General features: G+C 32.9%; 2 protein-coding genes across 4 annotated transcripts; both read left to right on the top strand.

Moving 5' to 3' along the window:
- Positions 1-3,031: 3,031 nt before the first annotated feature.
- On the top strand, positions 3,032-5,139 carry LOC111701064 (cofilin/actin-depolymerizing factor homolog). Its single transcript, XM_023472193.1, has 3 exons — positions 3,032-3,236; positions 4,140-4,348; positions 4,886-5,139. Exons 1-3 carry the CDS (start codon positions 3,114-3,116, stop codon positions 5,001-5,003), a joined length of 450 nt encoding a protein of 149 aa, XP_023327961.1. The 5' UTR covers positions 3,032-3,113; the 3' UTR covers positions 5,004-5,139.
- A 4,935-nt stretch (positions 5,140-10,074) lies between these two features.
- Positions 10,075-20,491, top strand: LOC111701062 (uncharacterized). Of its 3 annotated transcripts, none has more exons than XR_002765132.1 (9): positions 10,075-10,182; positions 12,589-12,672; positions 13,360-13,451; positions 13,873-13,996; positions 15,154-15,249; positions 16,669-16,735; positions 18,356-18,420; positions 18,612-18,775; positions 18,902-20,491. XR_002765132.1 is itself a non-coding variant. In XM_023472187.1 (9 exons), exons 2-8 carry the CDS (start codon positions 12,655-12,657, stop codon positions 18,651-18,653), a joined length of 504 nt encoding a protein of 167 aa, XP_023327955.1. In that variant the 5' UTR covers positions 10,075-10,182; positions 12,589-12,654; the 3' UTR covers positions 18,654-18,694; positions 20,305-20,491. The 3 variants fall into 3 exon arrangements, 2 of the variants coding, with proteins under 2 accessions (XP_023327955.1, XP_023327954.1); XM_023472187.1 differs by having other exon boundaries at positions 18,612-18,694; positions 20,305-20,491; XM_023472186.1 differs by having other exon boundaries at positions 18,612-20,491.
- The last annotated feature ends 24 nt before the right edge of the window (positions 20,492-20,515 follow it).

The following is a 20,515-nucleotide window of genomic DNA, read 5'->3' as shown; positions in this document are numbered from 1 at the left end:
CCTGGAGAATTAGTGGGTTAGACATGTACAGATAAAATATTTAAAGGGACAGTCCAAACACATTTATAGGATCAAGGAAAAATAGAATATGAAAGAGTAATGCATCCCTCTGTATATAGTTCTGTATTAGTCTCACAAGTCCTTAGTAGTCTCCTGAAGACAATCATTAGTCCTCCGTCCTCTTTTCTCTTATATCCTATAATTTTCATACTGACTGTATTTTATAACTCAAAAAGTATTGGTATGAGGTTGTAAATTTTTTTTGACTTACTCATAACAAACTTGAGTGCCCCTCGCTTTAGGCTAAAAGCTGGGCTTTTATACCTATACTGCCTGAGTCCTCAGGTATATACTGCCTGAATACCTTATTTCATCTATACCAGACTAAATCAATAACTTATTCCAACGATGCAATTTTTCGACACAATTATAATAAAAAAACTGGTATTTAATGACACATATTTATTATGAACAGACATTTGTGAATACATATTACAGATGAACTATACTTCTTCTCTATCATTTATAAAATCCCAACTTAAATCCCAACTCTGTTCTTCTAGTGATACTGATAACATCATTAAAATTAAGCAAAAATATATACAAAAAGAGACAAATATCTTTCACAACAAAATTTATTAGCAATTCATTAAATACAATGATATCATCTATATATAAATTTGGCTTGTCTGTCTGTTTGTCTGTTTGTTTGTTTGTTTGTATCCAATCCAATAAACCCCAAAACGGCTGAACTGATTGGGCAAACATTTTGTGTGGGACCTCACATTACCCCAGGAAAGGTTTATGAATGATCAAAATTTAAAAATTTAGCCTCCAACAAAATTGAATTGTCATTAAATTTTGAAAATCAGCGAATTTTTTGTATGTTTTTGTTTTACAATGTAAAGAGAAAATGTTCACAATTGAAATAGAAGCCGGTATTTGTACATAATAGAACAAATGTTTTTAAGGGTGGTGACGGGATTAAGTTTGTCGGGGGGGGGGGGGGGGGAAAAATTATCTTCGCGACAATTTTTTTGACCCCCTGTCATAATTTTTACCAAAAAAACAAGCGCAATTATATCCCCCCCCCCCCGGCTAATAAAAGTTCAATACAGGCCTCTCTGTCTCTTTGTTGCAAAGAAAAGTAGAAAGTAGAATAATGTAGTCAACGCCCTCCCCTTGATCTGTATACCACTCATACCACCCTCCCTGGAACTTTAAAGATATAAATCCTGAAAGGTCCCCTTTTTTCTTTTTGATCCCATAAAAGGACTTTACGAATAACTATATTGTGAAAAAGGAGCTTCACAGGGAAGATATTTTTAAAAATCCTTTATTAGAAACCGATTTAAAGGAACTGGGAGCGCTTTAAAATTTTAGGAAGTAGTAATTAATTTGCAGCCCCTCTGTTCCCTAGCCCCCTTGCATAAAAATTCTAACATCCCTATAAGCTAGCTGTGCTGTTTTCGCTGTATTCAGTCAATATTCAGCAAATAGCAATTCATATCGTACACATGTACTGTGTCAAAGTGACGTTGTAGCATTATATTAGAGTTGATCTTTCAATCATTATTAAGTTAACATTAGAGAAGAGCGTACCGTCAAACAGGCAGCTGCAAATCAGTGTTACTCGCGAATGCCGCAATGAATTATAAGACAGAGAGAGTGCCAGTTCTAGCCACGGCGCTCGGCCCCCTAGTCTGTCCTAACCGCAACGCGCGGCCCTAGCAGAGCCTCTAAACCCCTAACCTAATCCTAAACTATGCACTAATCTCTCTTCTTACAATTCATTGCGGCATTGGCGAGTAACAAAGTTTGGCCGCTACCCGTCAAACAAATGTTCCTTTTGTACCGTCACGACTTTAAGCTTTGTCACTCAAAATTATTTCCTTATATGGTCTTAGCCGGTAATGACGTCACATTTACTGCAGTCTAATATTAAAAATATATTTTTCTATTGATTAAAAATTTCACCTTTAAATTCAATAATTTTAAGTTTAAATTCAATAATTTAAAGTAAAATTTTAAGTTTTTATAAACTTAATCTACAAAATGTTGTTTAACCGGTGTGGGGTTGCACGCGGCAAACTGTTGGCCCGGCACGCCAGGGACGGCGGCGCCATCTGTGACTCATTCTTTCTCATTCTCCCAGTCCCAGTCTATAGTACTCTATCGTCAATTCAATTCTGCCGACGCATTCCTCTGACAGAAAATACGAAGGAAATTAGATATGTAACTATTAGTAGATTTCCCCTAGTTAATGTTGGTTTATTTGTTTCTACCCTTCTTGTAGATCGAACCGGATAAATCAGTTGAATAAAGAACGTGTGTTTAGTGTTATATGGTCGGAAGAAGCTGCCGGCTATAAGCTTTAACAAACATATAGAAAACCAATAATTCAATTTGGGTCCTTCCTTGTATACGATTTTTGGACCCCCCCCCTCCCTTTCCTCCTTCTCCTATAAATTTTGTAGATTTTGTACCACTTATTTTTCAGCAAAACTATTTATTTTTTACTAGTTTAGGGTTAGGTTAGGTTAAGACAATTTCTGGGCCTTTTTTAGGGGGATAGGTGGTATATTTAAAGATTAAATTTCAAAACTAATTAAATGTTGAAACTTTTTTAGCTTATGTTACCTTTAGGGTACCCATGGGTTACCTTTTGGCCAGCTATAGTGAACATGTAATACATGTATATCCTACAAATGTATATATGAGCTAAGAGCTTTATTATTTATTATTTAGATAGTACGTAAGAAGTCTACATCTTCACAATAAATCAGATCGACAAATGATAATTTTTTATCTTTATTTCAACTGCATATTTTCGGTTTTAGTGATATTTGCGTTTCAATCCCCACGATCTGAGAATCATTTTTAATTGATATTTTCTCACATTTTTGATCAACTTTGAGTGTCAAAATGTTTTGATCAAATAATTATCATAATTAAAAAACAAAATGTTTTGTTTTATCCATTGAATTAAAAATATTAATTATCTGCTTGTCATTCAGGATTTGTTTACTTTCAGAAGATAAGATTAAAAACCGCATTGAGTCAGATTCAGTCGTATTTGTGTGAAAAGAGGAGTCAAACCTAAACCTACCAAGATGGCAATGTCCGGAGTAAAACTGACTGAATCCTGTATGTCAACATACAACGATATTCAGAAGAGTAAGAAACACAGATACGCCATCTTCATGATCAAAGATGGACAGATTGATGTTGAGAAGGTGAGATCATTTAATGTTTATAATTAATCATTTTCTTTGTTAAATTGCAAAGTTACATTTGAGTTTTTTAGAAAAATTATTTTCAAAGAAGAATTTTATGCCTAGAATGTAGCGAGAATTTAATCAAGGAGAATTTTTAAATGTGAAAGTTTCCAATTTTATTTCCTTTTCTTTATTTGCCATTTATTCTATTAGATTCATCCTTTTCTTTAGCGTTAAGGTGACCCTCCAGTCGTATATAATAAGTTACATTCATGATTCACAACGGTACCCTGGGGCGAGAAAAAATTAGTAAACTTGATGGAAATATCCTCTTTTTAAATTTTCTTAGTAAGTGATGCAGATTTAAGATAAGGGAGTAAATTTGCTCATTACCTCAAAGAATGATGTTTTAATCATTGATATTCAATAAAAGGTTCTAATTATAGTCTTAAAGCAAAGCGCAACTCCTAAAATTCGTTAAAATAACACTGACGTATCAGGTTTCAAAAATAATTGTCGCTTTAAAGTTTTTTTTCTTCATTTTCATATTTCATATTTTTGTTCAACTACAAAGCACGAGATAATACAAATAAAAAATCACAATTTACTATGTAGTTTGGACCCATTTCGCATTTCATGTTTCATTTTTCGGTGCAATCTTCTAAAATAAGTCTTGAATTTTCATTAACACTCATAAAGATAGAATTTAATATTTCCTCCAGAGTTTTAACACAAGTCACAAGTGTTTTTTTTAAGCATGCAGAATAAATAATTGTTCAGAACTATGCTTTCGTTTTTAATCCTTTACTCCCCCTCCCAACACACTAGTTTTGTAAGAACAACCAATTCAATGCTATTTACATATTCGCCTGAGAAGTCATTTTTCCTCGCAATTAATTATAATAATTAAATTTTTTTAAGGTCGGAGACAGAAACAACAGTTTCGAGGATTATCTATCCGACCTTCATCAGAAGGACGGAGAGGCTGAGGACTGCAGGTATGGCCTCTACGACTACGAGTACAAGTATAATCCCGACGGAGCTGAGTCTACCTTCAAATCCAAGATATTCCTGATGAGCTGGTGTCCTGATAGCTCAAGGATTAAGAAGAAAATGCTCTACTCATCCAGGTTTGATTATAATTTGCTAAAAGGTTGTCCATTTTACATTTATCGCGTCTTGGGAGAATATTAACCTGAGGCCGAATTTAAAGAATTTGAGCGGCGGCTTAAACTTAAGCCGCGGCTCAAATATGGGGAGCTCAATTGAAACCGGTTTTTGGTTGATTTAAAACGCGGCTCAAATTCATTAAATTCGGACACTGGTCTCAGCTAATTTTAATTTTTGAATGTTTCGGATATTTCCGATAGTATTTCATCTTTTAGATTGATCTTGATGCGCAGAGTTTTATCGTTTCTTTAGTAACAACTTTTTATACGACACTTGCATTCGAAGCCTTGAATACGCAAGTTTTTTTACTATTCGGATACACTGTGCCCAAATATTCGAATCTCGGAATTTTTATTTTATTTCGTAGGTTTTTCGTTTTGACCTGTTGGATCTTTTGTTAAAAATGTTAACTTATATTCAAGAATAATAACCTATTTTTCGAATATATTAGTTTTTTTAGAAAATTCTGTTGAAAATAATAAAAATAAATATTTTAGTTTCGATACTCTGAAGAGAGCATTTGTCGGCGTGCACAAGGTTATCCAGGCCAATGACAAGAGTGAATGCGCACAAGATGCTGTAGAGGAGATCTTGAGATCTACAGATAGAAACTAGTTCAACCCCGACCCCCTGGCCTATGATGTATTTGTGTGATATATCGTGATAATTTCGCATTTAAAAAATATTATTTCAATCTGAGCTGTAATTTTAGTACATGTGGTTCTAAATAACATTTTAACTAAATCTACAATGTTTTGTTATATTCTTGAAAGGATGAAGAGTAAAGGACTGTCGGGATGTTGTTATATAATTTTCAAGGACATTCCAATTATTCTGTTTGGTTTAAGGTATCCTTTAAACTATTATCTGGTCAATAATTTAAAAGATATAACTAAACCCTATTGTTTCTTAAATTAAAAAAAAAACTGCAAGTTACTTTTACAGAGAAATCTTAAATGTAAAAAAACCTTACAAAAAGAGAAACCTGGATAGTCATTCATACTTGATCAGACACGCTTTTAACGTTTTAAATTGGACACAAACTGTACCATAAAACTTAGGAATTAAAAAAAAACTAATTTTAAAATCAAGTCTTGTCTAATGAACACGTGTCACGGTAATTGTCAAAATTGTGCCAAGGTTGTAATGCAAGGAAAGTTAATTGCAGTTACGTATTGCGTACATATTGAATCCAGTTCTCTCTGGGCGGAATTTGTAAACACGAATAAATGCATCTGTGTTTGTTTAGTATCCGAGAAGGTTAAAAGCATTAAATTTTGATAATTCACATAATTGTTTCCTATGACCAGAATATTTCATTGGTTTGTTATGTGAAGATCCCATGTCAGACTTCGACATCCATCTTGTGTACATTACCGCCCAGTGACAGTACACTGCAGTACAAAAGATGCGTACACCTCTGAAATAACTTTCCTTGCATTAAATCCTTGAATTGTGCAGAGAAACAAGACTCTTTTCACTTTCTAAGTGATTAAATAAGTTACTAGTCTAACTATTTACTTTGTAAAAACTCGATTTAATAGTCTTCATATTCCAGAGCCTTCTTGGTTCTCATACATATAAGTATATTTCGCTTGTCCGTCTGTTGATTAGATCCAATGAACGTAAACGGCTGAACCGATCGAGCCTATAAATGAGTTTTAAAGTTCAAAGCTAAAACTATTCGTATTAAGGAAGTGGATGGTAACATAAAATAACGTTTAGTAGCCTTTAGTAGTGAATTAATATTAATCTTTTAATTTTTCGAAGGCGGTAACAACGTAATTTGAGAAGGTTTTATTCAGCACAAATCATAATAACCGCGTCGATAATACATGAAAAAGGAAGGACTTCGGCAAGTAACGTGCTCGAGGAGAAAGTCGTAACAAAAAAATATGTGAATTGTATTTGTGTATATATTTGAGGCCGTAATCCTTATCAACCACATTGGGGGTTATTTGATAACAAGTGAACAGGTCGTAGATTTATTAGATTAAAGGAATATATTACGGAAAAGAAAATAAATAAAATCTTTTAACTCAAATCTTTAACAAGATCGAGAGATGCACAAGTTTTTAGAGAATCCTATGAACTATAAATCTGACAATGATTGATCTTATTTCCTGTCTTTAAAATGGGTATTATATAACACTTTATATTATATAAAGTTATACGCAAAGGGTGAGACGAGTGAGACTGTAAAGACGACCTGAAACTCCATAGTACGATGTTTTTAAGGGTTAAATTAAGTATTTTGTCATGAATATAGTCTTTTTCCGGTCTTCTTAATGTTAAGCTAAGGCAAAAAAAAGAAACAAGTGTATAGTTAGTGAATCATGAATCTAAGAAACAGACAGTGTAAATTCCGTGCAGTCATCCTTTGTGGGTAACCCTGTACAACACATTACAAAGATTTTCAGGGTTCCATAAAAATCTGAATCTCTAAACATAATAACGCTTAATGAGTAAAACACAGAAAATCGTTCTCAAATTGATTTTCAGACAAAACTTATTATTTTAATAATTTTTATTCTGTTTCAGTAACCCACAACTTAAGTTATCAGAGATAAAGGGAGTTACTTCTCGGGTCCTGAGAGAAAACCCGTAAAATTTCGTCTGTAAACTTGGCAATTTTTGCAAGAATTTCGCTAAACATACATTAATTTAACTATTGAAAGTTTACTCTTATGTAATGTGTTCAGAGAGTTAAGATGTTTACAGAAAGGTGAGCGCTTGTTGACCAAGAAAACATTATTTTTTCTATTTCAATGTGTCCCCGAGAACATTGTGCGCCATGCAGGGGTAGATATTTCCAATGTGTCCAATTGAACTTTTTGAAAGTGAAACATTTTCTTAAAGAAAAAGGTCGACAAGTTTAAGTCGATAGAACTTATCGTAATAAATTAAGAAGCAAGAACAGGAATCGTAATGAAATAAAAAAATGTCAAAATTTTTCCTGTATGAAATAACCGAAACAAGAAAAATCCTAGATTATGGGGGGACCGGTAAATCTGTGAAATATGACGACGACATTCTACAGTTTAAAGTCTACAGTCTACAGAGTCTATTGTCTATACTGTCTGCTGTCGACAGTCCACATTTTACAGAGTCTACCGTCTACAGTCTAAAGTCTACAGAGTCTACAGTCTACCTTCTAAAGTCTACAGTTTTAAAGAGTAACCCGCACAGGATGAGACTACAGAGACGACTGTACAAAATTTAATCAGACGTTTTTCTTTCAGTATTGTATCCTCACAACAGGAAACTTTTCTTTTCTTCTACAAATCATAAAGTAGATTAGTTGAGCTAAATCGACACAATTATAACCCTCAGATATTTATGTTCAATCAGTTTTTCATCGTCATTTAAGTCTTATCTTTTGTGGGGAACCCTGTACTTGTATTTTAAATCGATGTGTAAAGTATTTGTAGGACTCATAGACAAGTACAGCAGAAATTTCTGCGATCAGTATCGACAAACCCTGCAGATAAGAATAAATAAATTGTGAAAAATTGTCATCCCTGTTTGTGGGCGGATGAGCGAGGGGGGGGGGTAACTAGAGTATTTTAAGAGTATATAGATATATTATATAACTAAATAGCTGCAGGTCATCTCATCCTGTAAACATTTATACCTGACCAGTTCTATACAATTCAACCTTCAGACATATACAATAGACAATATAATCATAAAGTACACTGTACAATTTTAATATGAAGGGTACAGTACGTGTACTGCAGTGTAATTCAGTGCAACATCCAGTGATCTGTGAAAAGCGTAAAATGAAATGTTATGTATACACATCTGCGCGGGTACAATGTAGAAATTCTAACTAATCCATGAATATGTAATATTTATCATACTTTTTTTTTCTAAAACAGGAGATATATACCGATTCATATTGTTGTCATCTATGTTTCTAAAACAGGAGATATATACCGATTCATATTGTTGTCATCTATGTTTCTGAAATATTTCCAGATCAAGTTATAAAATGCCTAAAAATATTCTTTCATTTGAACTGCACAGGGAGGAAAAATAATACAATTAATTGTTCCTTGTATCAGATTGGAAATTGATAAGATGTCAAGAACACATTTTCAGAGAATTAAAAAAAATAAAATTGACATTTTTCAGAAAAATAAAAATCATTTTATCAATTTTTTAGAAAAATTTTGTTTGACAGAATGTTTAGAATTCATTAAAAAAATTTTATCAAATCTTTTAAATGAGTAAATTCTTGTTACTGTGCGTAATTGCAAAAATTATATAAAAAGTAACTCATCTCAATTTAATAACTTTTAATACACACAGGGGGGCTGGATCTTAACTACCTCCCCGTGTGTAATAGCCTGAGTCTATGCACTTTGGATAGTTTACTGATAAAGGACATCAATAGATTATGGCCTATTCATACAGTACAAACATCAAATATGCAGTACGCTTTCGGAGTACAAGTGTATGTTAGGGTTTTGTATCTTGAACAGATGATTCCCCGAGTACTGTAATATACAGATTGACCTTTGGAAGTGAAGTACATGGCCTGTACAATTAGTAAAGGATTAGAGTACATCATCACTATATACTATAACCTCGTTGACTGTACAGCTTGTTTCAGCTAATTAAAAGTCGGCCAGGTACTTAGAATGAACCGGAGTTTGTGCAGTGAATAATGTAGTTTAAGATGATTTTCACAAATTTTTATTTTATAAAAGACAAAACTAAATGATACATATATTTTCTGGAAATAAGAAATAGACTTTGCGAAAGGGGTTTAATGGTGGCGGGGGATATGTGTAAAATAAAAGAGATTTTAGTAGAAGAATCTTAATTTAAAAAAAACAGATGACCCCAAAGTTTCTGAAAATGGAAAATCTATAATCGAATTTATTTTCAATAAATTGAAAAATATTCATCCCTTTCAGAGAATTTTTTCTGTCAACTTTTTAGTATGAAATGCATGAAAACAAAAAAGTGTAAACTTTTTTCTTACAAAGAATTTGTCGTTCGCAATTAAAATTCTATAACTCTATTGTCTCAGGCCTTTTGGTGTCAGAAATAAAGACTTTTTAATGCGACATTGTTTGAAATAATTATTTATATCTATAGAGGATCCGACGAATCCGACCCTGTGGTTTGTTTTTAATCTTTGTGACAGAAACAATCTCAAGAACTGACGAGGGTCCACCCAGACCGAAATATATTTTCAATTAATGTGGAACTAACATCTACTTTTTTTTACTCTATACAGACTTTTGGTCCATCACCATTACCGAATTTAAAAATCAAAGTCAAATTAAGATAAAAAAGTCGGATATCGGCATGTTTTCGGTGAAAAATTAACAGATTTAGTAATTTTACACGACACGGCAATAACCAGAAAATTGGAATAATTATTGTCTTTTTTTCTTTCAATTATGAAATTTTTCTGTGTATATACTTTGGACATTTTTATCATAATATCCGAGAAAATGTGAAGAGGTAGGCATACTTCGACTTTAAACTGATGATCCTGTTACAAATTCTAAAATTCAAATAAAAAAGAAAGATAGAAGACGACGATCCCTCTAATGATTTCTAGCAGGGGCGTACACATGAATTTTTCCGGGAGGCTGGGGGGCTCAACTTTTTTCTCTCCAGGGGGAAGGGGGCCTCAGCACCCTTTGTGTATGCCTCTGAATTTTCTGGCTTTCACTCTGTACAAAGATTTTAGAATTTTAAAGATATTATTTGAATTTAAAGAGGAAACCCTTCTCTTCCTTGGGGCTTCTGTATTGTCGGAGGAAAAGACCAGGTGAAGTCCAAACTAAATTTTTGATGCTCCGCGCCTCAAAATTCAATTATTTATTTCGGAATTTCTGGGTTTGAAATAACTTGATTTTGGTGATGAAAATAGTTTTAAATCTTTTTTTGTGGACTTAATGAGCGGTCGGATAAATCAGGACATCTACAAAATGTGTGTTTCACTTTCAACTTTCAAATCATTTTAAAGGGAGTGTTCGCGAAAAATGAAAGGGAGTATAGGCTTAATGCGATAAAAAGGCGCTTTTGATCGCTACTAATCTTACTTCCATCTGTTGCGTCTATAAGGAGAAAATTGTTTAAAACGACTCACACCGAAGAACGTAGTGTTCATACAAATTCAGAAAGATGCAACATTCAACTCTGATCGTAAACAAATCAATTTAATTCCAAACAAATCATTCAGATATTACAAACAATAGTCATCGATTATTTTTGACGCATTCGTATGTTAATATTCCACAATATTATGTATTTTTCATGATCTGAGAGTTACTTTTGAAAACATTTATTCCTAATTCGAGGATTTTTGATAATGAAGACGACATTTTAATATTTTCCAGGAAATATTATGAAATATTAACTATATACGAATGCGTCGAAAAATAATCATTGACTACTGTTTGTAATATCTGAATTTGTATGGACGCTGCGTTCTTCAGTGTGAGTCGTTTTTAACAATTTTCTCCTTATAAACGCAACAGATAGAAGTAAGATTAGTAGCGACCAAAAGCGCTTTTTTAACGCATAAAGCCTATACCCCCTTTAATTTTTCGCGAACACTCCCTTTAAGACGTGGATCGATCTTTGTAACTATGTGTCTTTAAATAAACAGATATCAAGATTTTTTTCTAGGCGAAATATTTTTATACAGTTAAAATTGTCTAATATCTTACTCAATTTTGAACCAATATAAAAACGGATGATCGCAATTTCCGCTCGATTTCTTTAATAAGAAATGTCGCTTAGAATTTTATCCGTCTCCGCTTTTTTCAAAATTTTTAAAAACCTCTGTTTGTTGATCAGTTCCTCAAATTTTTGGTCCGCTTCCTCATTTTTTGATTCGTTTTTGCTTTTTTCAAAAACTTTAAAACTCTCAATTTGTTGATCGGTTTCCTCAAATTTAAGGTCCGTTTCCTCATATTTTTGATTCTTTTCTGCTCTTTTCAAAAACTTTAAAACTCTCAATTTGTTGATCGGTTTCCTCAAATTTTAGGTCCGTTTCCTCATATTTTTGATCCGTTTCCGATTTTTTCGAAAACTTTTTAAATCTTAGTTTCTTGATCGGTTCCCTCAAATTCTAGGTCCGTTTCCTCATATTTTTGATTCTTTTCTGCTTTTTTAAAAAAAACTTTAAAACTCTCAATTTGTTGATCGGTTTCCTCAAATTTTAGGTCCGTTTCCTCATATTTTTGATTCTTTTCTGCTTTTAAAAAAAAACTTTAAAACTCTCAATTTATTGATCGGTTTCCTCAAATTCTAGGTCTATAAACTATAAGACTGTAAGAATACAACCCTCTTTGAAGTCTCATTCTTGGGTAATCCTGTTTTTAACTGTTATTACTGATTTAGCCCTATAACAAGGTCCACAGCATAAAATAAAAATAAGCAGTTATAAACTCCAAAATCCTCAGAAACATCTATAATTTAAAGGGACTGTAAACGTACTTTCCTGTCCCCCTCCATTTATTACGGTTTTCATTAAACCTTCGTCTGTTCAAGGATGAATGAAATATCCTTTGTCTTCTCCCTGTAAAGTGTAAATTGATTATTCTCAATTGTTGTTCCTTAAAGGGACGTAAAGGAAAAATGAAAGGGGGTATAGGCTGAAACCTGAGCATTTTAGGAGTAGATCGATACCTATAAGAGTTCTATCTGATATTCCTGTCTCGAGGAATTGTGTCAAAGTTATACCAAAACTCATATATGTGAGATTTGGTGTAAGACTCACAGTTTTAAACAGATCATATTCAGCAAATACTTAACTAATCTGAAAACGACGATATCCCAGAGGAGCCTGAAAAATTCAGGTTTGCTCCTTTTATAATTTGAATTTAATAATTGTTCATTTTTAATAGATATAATTGATAATATAATTAGTACGTCTGTATCACATGATCAGAATTCCCACTAAGGCAGTGCAGTATCTTTGTCACGTGACACAGACGGAAAACTCTTATTGGTCTCGATCAACTCCTAAAATGCTCAGGTTTCAGCCTATACCCCCCTTTCATTTTTCATTTCCAGTCCCTTTAAATAAATGGAGGGTCTCTTGAAATTACGTGAACAGTCCCTTTAAAGAAAGTAAAAGACGAAAACTGTTCCGCTGATTATCATAATGTCTAATTTAGTGCACATGTGTACATGACTAGAGATACTGGAGATAATGTGATTTTAGGGTTTAACTGTGAAGATTGGGAATGTGAAGAGAAATACCCCTGCGTCTAGAGCAGGGCTTCATAAAATGGATTATCTAATCTCGGTAAATCAAGTTGAGATTTTTAAAACTAATTTTACACAGTTTTTGAAAACTGTATAGAAAAACTTTAAACACACAGATTCCTCAATTATTTGCTCAAGGAATAAACCATGAACCCTCAAGTATACTGCAGTTTATTTTCAGAGGAATGTAATTATTTAACCTGGAAATCAAGTTTTTACTGAACCCAGAGCCCAAAACTTAAGACAGGGTATCGTTATGAAAGCCAGTCTTGAAACCCGGGTTTCACAAATGGGGTTAGACAGTTTTGTTGATATCAATATTTTTGTTAAGAATATAATTTTATTTAGTTTCTTCAAATTCTCCATTTTTCTTCGAATCTCTCAAATCAAAATCTACACAAATGTTAGACCCCAAAAATCTAAAGTTTCGTTCAACGATACTCTTTTAAATTTTGAGCTCAAAGTACTCATGTTTCAAACCAAGAATACATTTACTGATTCTTAAAAACAGCTTTTAGCTCATTTACTTNAATCTAGAATACAACCTCCTATTTACTGAATCTAGAATACAACCTCTCATTTACTGAATCTAGAATACAACCTCCTATTTACTGAATCTAGAATACAACCTCTCATTTACTGAATCTAGAATACAACCTCTTATTTATGTAATCTAGATAGAATATAACAATGAAGTGTGAGACAAAAAATATAAATTCTATTCTAGATAAATGGAAAAGCTGTGTTTAACCTGACACATGGAGAATGTGTGAGAGATATTAAATCTTCAGCTCAACACCTGGTTCTGGAGTGTGAAAGGTAGAAAATATTTGACGCAAATCAAGTTTTTTTTTTAAAAATGAGGCATTGGAACTCATAGCTTTTGAATAAAAACTTTGTAGATTCTGTATAAGAATTTGCGGAAAAATAAGATTTTAGGAAACGGCGGATCTGACTGAGGGGTCCAAAATGTAAAAAGTTAAAAAATCATCGTACTTACTATAACAATTATGTGTCAAAGGAATAAAAATCAGAAAAAGTTCAAGAATGCCCACTTTCCTATTATTTTTTGTTGTAAAAATAAATGACTATTTAAAAATATTTTTTTACACAGTTTAAAATGTTAAGAATAAAATTTAATGCAACTTTCAAGTGTTAAAATCAGAAGTTCCTTTATTTGGCTACAGCCAATAGAAAGATAGAAAGATTTTGAAAACTATTCTATTTTCCATATATTTAGAGGAGATCATATAGTTCCTAGTTTTGAGGAAATGTTTCCTGGATTAAGATCCGGAGATAATGATCCTGAAACCACGAGTAGGAAGAAGCATATCGGAGACGACTACTACAATGATGCTATGCAGGTTAAAGACGATCTTAGTCTCCAGTATCAACAGTTTTCCTGAGGGACACTATTTTCAATACAGGGTGTCCCAATAAACATGGGAATTAAGAGACGACTTGAATATATCGTCTTTTATTTCCGATTGGTGATAAATGACAAAATATGTATCATAAAAAGATTTTATGTTTTATGAGCTTTTCAAAATGTGTTCTGCCTTCTTTGTATCTTCAAACATTTGAACAATTTTGTTGTTATTTAATAAATTGGAATCTGAACAGATTTCTCGATATCAACTTTGATGGAGCAAAATGGTAGACCTCATTTAAAAATTCTTGTGTAGTTTCTTATATTAATTGTTTAACTAGAATACTACTTAATTGTGTTCACGTAATAAAGCCGCGTTGAACTTTAAGACGAAATGGAACTCGTCACTTAATTCCCATGTTTATTGGGACACCCTGACCCTGTGGTTGTTATATGTTGAAGCCTCCATGTTTATTGGGACACCCTGACCCTGTGGTTGTTATACGTAGAAGCCTGTTCAGGGAGTTGAGGGCTGTAAGTTTGTGTTCTGTAAGATCTAATGTGCAGGGAACCTTGTGACAAAAAGTGGAAACTTGAAGGAACGTCATGTTCTTAACTTTATAAAAAATAGACCAGCCATGCATTAAAATCTAAAACAAAGAATTAAAGGGTTTATACTTCATAGTCTTTTAAACAGAGCTGGTAAATTTTAGAATTGGATAACTTTAATCCCGATCGCTTAATCTGAATATCCAATGTGGACACTTCTAATTTCTTGCTTAATCCACTCTTTTTGGATAAAGTACAGACAAATCAAAAACCAGTTTTTCAAATGTAGAGAGTCCATCCTGTCTCTGCATATAAATCTTATTTAAATGAGAGAACCCATTAAATTTCAAATTTCCTGGCTTCTTATACACCCCTCTTAGGCTCTGATTGGTTGAATTTTATACATTTTTCAGGATACAAACACAAGATTAGGTTAGTCTCAAGATTAAGAAAAAGAGAGGATCACACATTAATCTTGATATCCATCATTCTAAAGTTCCCAGCTCTGACCAATATTACGTACAGCTTACTGCACGCTACACTCTACATCCTGTACACCCTAGAGTCTATACACTGTACTAACATTTATTTTTTTCTGTTTAGAACCATGGACTAGGACATCTTCCACAACCAAACAATTTTACAACAGTTGGAAATAATCTTGGTATAGAGATTAATCAGTACAATTGTCCTATAGAGGTAAATACAGAGATTAATCAGTACAATTGTACTATAGAGGTAAATACAGAGATTAATCAGTACAATTGTCCTATAGAGGTAAATACAGAGATTAATCANTTTGTACAATTGTACTATAGAGGTAAATACAGAGTATAATCAGTACAATTGTACTATAGAGGTAAATACAGAGTATAATCAGTACAATTGTACTATAGAGGTAAATACAGAGTATAATCAGTACAATTGTACTATAGAGGTAAATACAGAGTATATTCAGTACAATTGTACTAGAGAGGTAAATACAGAGTATAATCAGTACAATTGTACTATAGAGGTAAATGCAGAGTATAATCAGTAAAATTGTACTATAGAGGTAAATACAGAGTACAATCAGTACAATTGTCCTATAGAGGTAAATGCAGAGTATAATCAGTACAATTGTCCTATAGAGGTAAATACAGAGTCCAATCATCACAATTGTATTATAGAGGTAAATACAGAGTATAATCATTACAACTGTACTATAGAGGTAAATACAGAGTATAATCAGTACAATTGTCCTATAGAGGTAAATACAGAGTTTAATCAGTACAATTGTCCTATAGAGGTAAATACAGGATATAATTAGTACAATTGTGCTGTAGAGGTAAATAGTAAATACAGAAATACAATCAGTAAAATTGTACAATAGAGGTAAACACAGGATACAATCAGTACAATTGTACTATAGAGGTAAATACAGAGTACAATCAGTACAATTGTACTATAGAGGTAAATACAGGATATGATTTGTACAATTGTACTATAGAGGTAAATACAGAGTATAATCAGTACAATTTTACTATAGAGGTAAATACAGGATACAATCAGTACAATTTTACTATAGAGTTAAATACAGGATACAATTGTCTTATTACAGTATACATATGGTCGTCGTCGTTTATATCAATAAAATAAAGACAACTTTATATTTTAATTTAAATTTCTGCAAAGTTTTTATACAGCATGGATAAACATAAATTTGGAAAGAAAGAGAATTGCTGTTAATTAACGGATTCTTTTATTGTCTACTTGTAATCTTGTAAGTTGAAAAACGCTTGTTATAAATCAAAACATAAATAGAAAAGTCATCTTCATTAAATTGATGTTAACACCGACCCCTGTATAGTCCCTGAAACTTAAGATAAATAACTGAACATAGTTCTGAAACCCCATAGTTTCCGAAATTTTGATGATTTAAACTATTTTAACGAGCAACAAGATCATGTTTGTTCAAGGAAATATTATTATAGGCAAATAAAGTAATACAGACAAAGCAATACACTGCATTGCATGCTTACAGCCCATCCCCTCACTCGTCTTGGTCTATTCTACCGGGGGCTCGGTTACTTCATTCAAATTCTCAAAATAAATATTTTTAAAATCTATTTATTTCAGGCGTACAGCGAGCAGTCAATAGAGGAGATGAAAGGAATGAAAGAAAAGGGAGGTTTAGAGATTGCAGGTACAGGGTGCCCCACAGAACATGACAAGCTAGAAGAAGCTTCAAGGTCGTCTTTGACATAAGAATTAATTTGCTAAATAAAAGTGAAATCCGAACGATGCTTAATATCTCCCGTATTGAAAGCATAACAATGGCAGACCACATTTTGGAAATGCCAGACTAGGTGAATTTTGTGGATATTGTTTTGAGAACCATACTTGTAAAAGTAGGTTGAAGACTGAATGTCACAAATAAATTTAAAGTTCTAAGACGACTTTCAAAGCGTCTTCCTACTGCTATTTTTCATGGAACACCCTGTATAAAGAATTTGGTTCCGATTTCAATTTATTGAGTAAGACCGAAATTGTCGAAATAAGCACAAAATATGCCGTGCATATTTTGGAAATACACTTGGACTAGAGCACTTTTAAAATAATAGTATTTAAATATTGGATATTAAACATTAGATGCCGGAAATTATCTATGACGAACCCAAAGTTGAATAACGTCCTTTGCCTTAAATATAGAAAGCTAATGGCTTTTTTAATGATTTGACAAAGAAAGAAAGAAGTTCGAGTTGCAGGAAATCGTGAATATAGACCAACACAGTATAAATTCCGTACAATCGTGAATATAGACCAACACAGTATAAATTCCGTACAATCGTGAATATAGACCAACACAGTATAAATTCCGTACAATCGTGAATATAGACCAACACAGTATAAATTCCGTACAATCGTCTCTGAAGTCTCATCCTAAACGGGCAATTCCCTGTATTAGCTCATTAGTTTTGTGGGTTTTGATACAAATTATTACTATTTTTTACTTAAGACAATGCATTTTATATATAGCTACTATAAATAAAAGATCAACCATTATTCCGTGGAAATCAAGGCGGAGGTCCCCTAAAAAATAACCACTGAAGGACGGAAATTGATGTAATAGTAATATTGTCTCAAGAGTCTCAATTCATTGAAAACAGAACATTTTTCATTCATAATATGAATGTTCCATGCACAGAACCAGACTTCCGAATAAACTCATAAAAATATGTAAAACAGTACCTTAAGGTTTCTCAGTAATAAATTTTGATATAGAAAGAATCTATGTACTATGTACAGGGTGTCACACAAAACATGACAGTTGATGAATAGTTTGGAATGTCGTCTTCCAAATACTGGATAAGATTTAAAGACTTTTTGCAGTTTAATTCGGTAGAAAAATCTTTTACTTCAATATATATTAATCTGCGATCGATTTTACTATAATAAAACTACCATATAATGTTTATTATTATTCTCTTTGGTATCAAGCAACAAGAAGATATTTTAAAATATTCACAAACAGTTGTGTTTCGTGGTACACCCTGTAAATTTTGGTCTTTTCGTAACCCAAGGAGTATTGAATAACATGGATCAGGGAGAGCAAAACGACCCATTTCACCTCTTCATATGGTTAAACATGTTTTGCTGGCCAGTCCAGTTGGAAAAAATGTCTTAATAGGTCGTTTTTGAATTAGATGTAGTTTTTTCATTTTTACTTTACTACATAAACTCATCTTTTTATTACAAAAATACCCACTCCATATTATTCTATACTCCGTGGGGTAAAACTGTATCAATTATCTTTTATGTTTAGGTCGTTTACCTGTAGTAGCCCAGGATAGGTTCAAGTTTGATCCAAACCGTAGCAATGCCATCAAGGAATAGCTTAAACATTAAACATTTTAATAATTTGATTTCATTCACAAACATTCTTTATTCGATCTCTCTTTTTTGTTTGAAAAATGGTTTTAAATATTTTTATTGTTTTAATATTATTTAAATTTAGTTTTTATCAATAATTTTTATTTTGACTATTGATTTATGCAAAACTAATGTTTGGCCGGATATAGGTTATAAATCAGATGGAAGGAGGGGATGGTCGATCTGCTTAATCTCATAACTATCAGTTCTTTTTACTACATCCATATTCGTGGTACCATTATAGGAAACTAACCTTTTCCTAACTTTAGACCTCTCCGTTTCCATAGGATTCTATTCCATGTACTGCAGTCAGGTCTACGGTTTCATAGGATCCTATTCCATGCACTGCAGTCAGGTCTACGGTTTCATAGGATCCTATTCCATGCACTGCAGTCAGGTCCACGGTTCCATAGGATCCTATTCCATGCACTGCAGTTAGGTCTACGGTTCCATAGGATCCTATTCCATGTACTGCAGTCAGGGATGGGCAAATAGCTAGATTCGTTTTACAGAAACTTTTAAGATTTTTAGACTTTTAAAAGGTTTTACGGCAATCTGAGAAGGTTCCAACATTTTAAAATTGTATTGTATAGAAGTCTGCTTTTTTCAAACATGTAATTTTCAAGGCAAAAACAAACTAAAAACGATAGTTTTTGCCCTATATTTTCTTTGATAAAAGCAAACTTCTACAGAATATAATTTTAAAATTTTGGAATCTAGCTATTGCCCATCCCCAACTGCAGTTAGGTCTAAAATTCCATAGGATCCTGTTCATGTACTACAGTCAGGTCTACGGTTCCATAGGATCATATTCCATGTAATGCAGTCAGGTCTACGGTTCCATAGGATCCTATTCCATGTAATGTAATGCAGTCAGGTCTACGGTTCCATAGGATCCTATTCATGTACTGCAGTTAGGTCTAAGGTTCCACAGGATCCTATTCATGTACTGCAGTCAGGTCTACGGTTCCATAGGATCCTATTCATGTACTGCAGTTAGGTCTAAGGTTCCATAAGATACTATTCCATGTACTTCAGTTAGGTCTACGGTTCCATAGGATCCTATTCATGTACTGCAGTTAGGTCTAAGGTTCCATAGGATCCTATTCCATGTAATGCAGTAAGGTTCCATAGGATCCTTTTCATGTACTTCAGTTAAGTCTAAGGTTCCACAGAATCCTATTCCATGTAATGTAGTTAGGTTTAATATTCCATAGGATCCAATTCCATGTACTGCAGTTAGGTCCAGGGTTCTATAGAATCCTATTTCATGTACTGATTTAGTTAGGTCTACGGTTCCATTGGATCTTATTCCATGTACTACAGTTAGGTCTAAGGTTCCATAGGATCCTAGTCCATGCACTGCAATTAGGTCTAAGGCCAGTTCTATTGGATCCACTTACATGTACTGAAGCTAGGTTCTATAGGATCCTATTAATTTAATGCAGTTAGATCTAAGGTTCCATAGAATCCTATTCCATAGGATCCATAGAATCCTATTCCATAGGATACTATTAAATGTACTGCAGTCAGGTCCAAGGTTCTATAGGTTCTTATTCCATGTACTATAGTTGGGTTCTATCTTCAAGTTTTATTGGATACTATTCTATGAACTGCGGTTGGTTCTATTGGATACAATTCCATGTACTGTAGTTGGGGTCTATCTTCTAGTTTTATTGGATACTGTTCTATGAAGTGCTGTTGGGTTTTATTGGATACTATTCCATGTACTGTAGTTGGAGTTTATCTTCTAGTTTTATTGGATACCATTCTATGAACTGCAGTTGGGTTCTATCGGATACTATTCCATGTACTGTAGTTGGATATATGGTTCTCCTAAAGAATATGTGTACCTGTATTTACTAACATTCCATTTATTTTAACAAAATCCTTTTACTTCTATTACCCTGGAAATAAATAAAGCGCATAGAGATTATCCCACATAGAGTTCATGATATATCATAAATAAATGTTTTTCTTGTGGATGAAAAAAAAATACAAGTTTTCCAATAAAGATTTAATAAATTCATTAAACATTAGAAGGAGAGTAATC

This window comes from Eurytemora carolleeae, unplaced genomic scaffold, assembly GCF_000591075.1.
Source record: "Eurytemora carolleeae unplaced genomic scaffold, Eaff_2.0 scaffold277, whole genome shotgun sequence".
Taxonomy (NCBI): Eukaryota; Metazoa; Arthropoda; class Copepoda; order Calanoida; family Temoridae; genus Eurytemora; species Eurytemora carolleeae.
The sequence above is the reverse complement of the archived record's forward strand: the minus strand, read 5'-3'. Positions and strand labels throughout refer to the sequence as shown.